Below are 5,920 nucleotides of genomic sequence, written 5' to 3' on the forward strand. Positions count from 1 at the left end.
GAGCCCACCCTCCCCGACGCAGGGCTGGTGTGTGTGTGTTGTGTGTGTGTGTGTGTGTGTAGGGGGGGCGGTGGTGGGATGGGGTGAAGGAAACGGCAGTTCCCAAAGTTGCCGGGCTGTGCCAGCCCCCCTGCATCTGCCCGGGGAACCGATTGTGTACACAAAGGGTGGAGGAGCCGCGGGGCTGAACTTCTCCACCTCTCGGGGAGCTCCCGGACTGAGGAGAGGCGGGGAGGGGCGCAGGGTGTGTGTGTGTGTGTGTGTGTGTGTGTGTGTGTGTGTGTGTAGCGAGGGGCGCAGGGTGTGTGTGGGGGGGAGCGGGGGGTGGGAGGAGGTGGTGGCTGGAAAGATTGGGGACGGGGTTAGAAGGGGCGCGCGCAGCGCCCGTCCCTCCCGTCGGCTGCTGCTCACCCATTCTCTCCCGGTGTGTCTGTCTCGTCTGCAGCGTTGGAGGTTGGCTCGGGTCCCCGCCCTCTGCGCCCCCCCACGGGAAGGAAACACCCCCCCTCCCCATACATACAACCCCACCCCCCGGTATTCAAAAAGAGCGGAGCGGAGCGCCGCGTCCAGTCGCCGGCCGGGGGGCGAGCCGATGCCGAGGGGCGCCGCCGCGTCCGCCATGCCCGGGATGATCTGCAAGAACCCCGACCTCGAGTTCGACTCCCTGCAGCCCTGCTTCTACCCGGATGAAGATGACTTCTACTTCGGGGTCCCGGACTCGACCCCCCCGGGCGAGGACATCTGGAAGAAGTTCGAGCTGCTGCCCACGCCCCCGCTGTCGCCCAGCCGCGCCTTCCCCGAGCCCAGCCCGGAGCCCTCGAACTGGGCCAACGAGATGATGATGCTGTCGGAGGTCGATCTGTGGGGCAGCTCGGCCGAGGAGGACGCGTTCGGCCTGGGCGGGCTGGGGGGTCTCACCCCCAACCCCGTCATCCTCCAGGACTGCATGTGGAGCGGCTTCTCCGCCCGCGAGAAGCTGGAGCGCGCCGTGAGCGAGAAGCTGCAGCACGGCCGCGGGACCCCGGCCGGTGCCGCCGCCGCCGCCCCAGGCGCCCCGGGCGCGCCGGGCGTCCCGGGCACCGCCGCCCCCAGCCCCGCGGGCCGCGCGCACGGCGGCCCGGCTGCAGCCGGCCGCGCCGGGGCCGCCCTGCCCGCCGAGCTCGCCCATCCTGCCGCCGAGTGCGTGGACCCCGCGGTGGTCTTCCCCTTCCCGGTGACCAAGCGCGAGCCGCCGCCCGCGCCCGCCGCCCCGGCCGGTGCCCCCGCGGCCAGCTCCGCGGTAGCCGGGGCCGCTCCGGCCCCCGCCCCGGTGGCCGCCCCTCCGCGCCCCGGCGGCCGCCCGGCCAGCGCTGGGGACCACAAGGCCCTGAGCACCTCCGGAGAGGACACCCTGAGCGACTCAGGTACAGCCCGGGGTGGGATCGCGCCGTGTCCCGGGGACGGGGGCGCGGGGCGGGGAGGGGGCGCTGCGTCCTTTTGTTAGCGTTGGGGGTTTGACTCCTGGGAGTCGCGATGCCGGTGGTCCGCACACAGGTCCGGTTTCCTCCCGGCTCTCCCAGGGTGGGGGGCAGAGACGGCCAGCGGCTGGTGGGTAGGACAGGACCTTCCCACAGCTAGCCTGTCCACCCCCCCCCCCCAGCCTTGATTAAACCCGCACTGGCTGCACCCCATCCTGCCCTGGGGGGGGAGGGAGGGGGTTGGGGAGGGGGGAGGATAGCGGTAAGAGGTTTGCCTTCGACCAGACACAAACCTGTTAGCACTGGGGTGGAAAAGAGACAGGCTCGGGGGAAAAAAACAAAGCAAACCAGAACCGAGGGTTTGTGCAAACTCCTATTTAGAGGAAGAGGTGAGAGAGAATCCGCCCCGGCGGCTAGCACCCCGTTCCCTTCTTTTAAAATTTTTTCCTAAAGACCACAAGCCCCCTCCCCCACCCCTCCGTGGGTGGTGGGCTGGTGTGTTTTATTTATTTTTTTTTTGCTCCTGGTGCACGGCCAGCAGGTGGCGATGTGTCTGGCCAGCACAAGGATTTGGAAGGCTGTGGGGTGGGGTTGAAGACACCCCTCCTTCCATTCAGCAAGTGTAACAGGTTTGTGTACAGTCTCGGGGCCCCTCCCTCCGGTGTGCATCGACTATGGAGTGGGGGGGGGGGTGTCTACTAGTGGGAACTGCAGGCCTGCTTAGAGGATTTTGTGTTCTGTGACCCAGTGCCCTTGAAGGTGAGGTCAGGACACTTCCCAGCCCTTCCGAGGGACGCCCTGATCTGGGGAAGACTCCTAAAAAGTCGCCTTGTGTGCGTGCATTTGTAGGATAAGGATGGGTTGCAGAAAAATTGAACTCTCTACCCCTGGTCCCCCACCATCCCCAACCTTGAAAGGCTGTGTTCACAATACAGATAGATAGAAAGCTTAAATGTACTCCAGAGCTGAGGCCCGATCCTAGGGGAGGGGAGGCTCCTGGAAGGAAACTTGGTGATCAGCCTGCAGTTGGAAATGGCTCTGCCCCTTTAATGTCTGTGCCTTGACAGCTTTCGGTGAGGAAGCACTTCCTTCCAACAGCTGTCTTCTTGGCAGAAAACCAAAACACTGGCTTAAAGGGACCCAGACTGGAACAGCCTCACATTTCAGCTTTAGAACAAATCCCACAATTGTTCAGCTTTCCGGTGCCCAGCAGATCAAGCAGAAGATGTGTTTTGATTTTCATGCTTGCATTTTAAACAATAATTTTCTATCCTAGCATGGTAGTGGGGAGGGGGGCATACACAAGATACTACACGCCTTTTGTTACTGCTCTTGTTGGTGGCTTAGAAGTTGCTCCTGTGGAGGGTGTGTGTGTGTGTGTGTGTGTGTGTGTGTGTGTGTGTGTGTGTGTGTGTGTGTGTGTGTGGCTACTGTGGATTAGGGCTTTGTTTTTGAGATTTGATCTTGCTTAGAAAAACTGCTTACTGTATGGAACTCATGTTCATGGAAGAAAAGTTTTTTTTTCTTCCTGAGTTAATTAAATTGTTCCTTTTGTTTAAGGGGGGGGGGGATCAGACTTAGCTCTGCGTTTGGCCAAAAAAAAAAAAAAGACTTCTCAAGTGTGAAAGTGGAAATGTGCTGAAGCCCATAGAGCAGAATAACTATAGTGATTGATTCTGTTAAAAGTTCCCGTTACTGAGCAATGTCTGTGAGGCCCAGCTCTGGGCTGTCTATGTAGTATCAGCTAAATGCAAGCACCCTCCTATTACCCCCATTGAAGAGCTGAGAAAAGTTAAGAACCTTGTGCCCCCTGAGATTTGCACCTTCTCCCCAAGAGCCAGGATTCTTTCTAGCCCCAATTTCATCTATCTACCTGTCTATCCATCTATCTATATAAAAGATCTACTTAAAGAAACATAAAATATATTCTGCCCACATGTTGACAGATCTAGAATTCAAAAACCCTGCCAGGTCCTATTCTAGAAAACCCGGGCAGACAAATGGTGTAGGGATGTGCACGCATGCTCATTTCATTTAATGCGTCTCTCCTAACCGTTAACTCTTCATCTTCCTCCCCCCCAAAGACGACGAGGATGATGAAGAGGAAGACGAGGAGGAAGAGATCGATGTGGTCACCGTGGAAAAGAGGCGTTCCTCCTCCTCCAACAGCAACAACAAGGCCCTCACCACGTTCACCATCACCGTGCGCCCCAAGAACGCAGCCGTGGGCCTAGGGCGCGTGCAGTCCAGCGAGCTCATCCTCAAGCGCTGCGTCCCCATCCACCAGCAGCACAACTACGCGGCTCCATCTCCCTACGTGGAGAGCGAGGATGCTCCTCCCCAGAAGAAGATCAAGAGCGAGGTGTCCCCAAGGCCGCTCAAGAATGTCGTCCCCACGACGAAGGCCAAGAGCCTGAGCCCACGAAATTCAGACTCGGAGGACAGCGAGCGTCGCCGCAACCACAATATCCTGGAGCGCCAGCGTCGCAACGACCTGCGGTCCAGCTTCCTGACGCTCAGGGACCACGTGCCCGAGCTGGTGAAGAACGAGAAGGCCGCCAAGGTGGTCATCTTGAAGAAGGCCACCGAGTACGTGCGCGCGCTGCAGGCCGAGGAGCAGCAACTGCTTCTGGAAAAGGAGAAGCTGCAGGCCCGACAGCAGCAGTTGCTAAAGAAAATCGAACACGCTCGGACTTGCTAAGCCTTTCTCAAATGGACAGTCACTGCCACTTTGCACATTTTTTTTTTAAACATTGTATTGACATTAAGAATGTTGGTTTACTTTCCAATGGGTCCCCGTTGTTTGGATCTGGGTTAGGGGCAGGACCTGTGTGTCATTCTGCGAAGATCCTGGAGAGCCTCAAGATGGGGGTGGGGGGGTGGGGGGCGGAACTTGGGGTGGTAGTGGTGGCTCTTTACGGTTTCCTCCATCTCAACTTTGTGACAGCCCCGTTGTGACACTCGGGAGCCTCTGGGGCTGTGGAAGTCACCTGGTTGGTTTCTGAGTTTCCAAACAAACCGTCATTCCTTCTTTTTCCAATGGTGCTTAAGTTCCAGCAGATGCCACCAAGGGGCAGGCCAGCTGACGCCCCTGGGGACAGTTTTGTACATACCATTGACATTACCCGCCTTTTCTATCAGTTTGGGTAAAAAGCGAGGTGGCTTTTGCGGCCGTTATTAGACTGGAAGTTCACACCTAAGTACTATAATAATACCTCAATGTTTGAGGAGCATGTTTGTATACAAATATATTGTTAATCTCTGTTATGTACTGTACTAATTCTTACACTGCCTGTATACTTTAGTATAATGCTGATACATGACTAAATTTGATACTTATATTTTCGTATGAAAATGAGTTGTGAAAGTTTTGAGTAGATATTACTTTATCACTTTTGGAACTAAGAAACTTTTGTAAAGAAATTTACTATATATATATGCCTTTTTTTTTTTTTCCTAGCCTGTTTTCTTCCTGTTAATGTATTTGTCATGTTTGGTGCATAGAACTGGGTAAATGGAAAGTTCTGTGTTTTAATTTCTTCAAAAAAGTGTATATATTTAGTGCTACATCTTATAGCACTTTGAAATACCTCATGTTTATGAAAATAAATAGCAGTTCAATGATACAGCTCAATGTTTTCCTTAGTGGTATCAGCTCTGTCTTTCCGTAGATCTTTGCTACAGTCAGCCTTTACATTTAGGGGAGGGGATCACTGCCCCCCCACTTGATAGAGGGACTGGGTTTGGGGAGACATACCAACTAGAGCCAACTACATGGTAGCATTAACTATGGTGGCCAAGCACCTTAATAACTTGGCCTTTTGGTAGAAGGTCAACATTTAAGCAGAAAGAGATTTCAATCCTTATGGAAATCCTTATGGAATAGTAAGATACCTGAATTTGACATAGGTACCATTTGTTCCATTGGCAGTTTTTAGTTTGGATGGCAAGCATAGTTTTTTTTTTGTTTGTGGGACCTGAACTCTAGGCCTGGGAGCTGTCCCTGAGCTCTTCAGCTCAAGGCAAGCACTCTACCACTTGAGCCACAGCACCACTTCTGGCTTTTTCTGCTTCTGTGGTGCTGAGGAATCAAACCCAGGGCCTCATGCATGCAAGGTAAGCACTCTACCACTGAGCCACCTTCCCAGCCCCATGAGCCTATTATTTCTAAGAACTCATTCAAGGCCCTAGCACAAGGTTCTAATCTTATTTAAGCACTGGAGCAGAAGACAAAGATGGGAGTTGTTCTTCCATTCAAGGACCTCAATCTGATTGAGCAGCCTGACAGGAGGTACTCAGGTGGGAATCTGCCTGGGATGCAGTCCCATCCTATCACAGGATGGTGTTTGAGTTGCCATAGGAAACAGGATTAACTGCAGGTTCTGGAGGACACAACTAGGACCAATGGCTTGTAAGAGGCACAACCAGCTACCTGCTCGGAAGTTTGAGATTGCTTGGGGGAG

General features: G+C 54.8%; 1 protein-coding gene across 1 annotated transcript; it reads left to right on the top strand.

The window, feature by feature from the left end:
• Positions 1–590: 590 nt before the first annotated feature.
• Positions 591–4,323, top strand: Mycn (MYCN proto-oncogene, bHLH transcription factor). The gene is made up of 2 exons (XM_042680799.1): positions 591–1,403; positions 3,542–4,323. The coding sequence occupies exons 1-2, from the start codon at positions 593–595 to the stop codon at positions 4,156–4,158; spliced, it is 1,428 nt and encodes a 475-aa protein (XP_042536733.1). The 5' UTR covers positions 591–592; the 3' UTR covers positions 4,159–4,323.
• The last annotated feature ends 1,597 nt before the right edge of the window (positions 4,324–5,920 follow it).

This window comes from Dipodomys spectabilis, unplaced genomic scaffold (assembly GCF_019054845.1).
Source record: "Dipodomys spectabilis isolate Male_0828 unplaced genomic scaffold, ASM1905484v1 ptg000066l, whole genome shotgun sequence".
Classification (NCBI taxonomy): Eukaryota; Metazoa; Chordata; class Mammalia; order Rodentia; family Heteromyidae; genus Dipodomys; species Dipodomys spectabilis.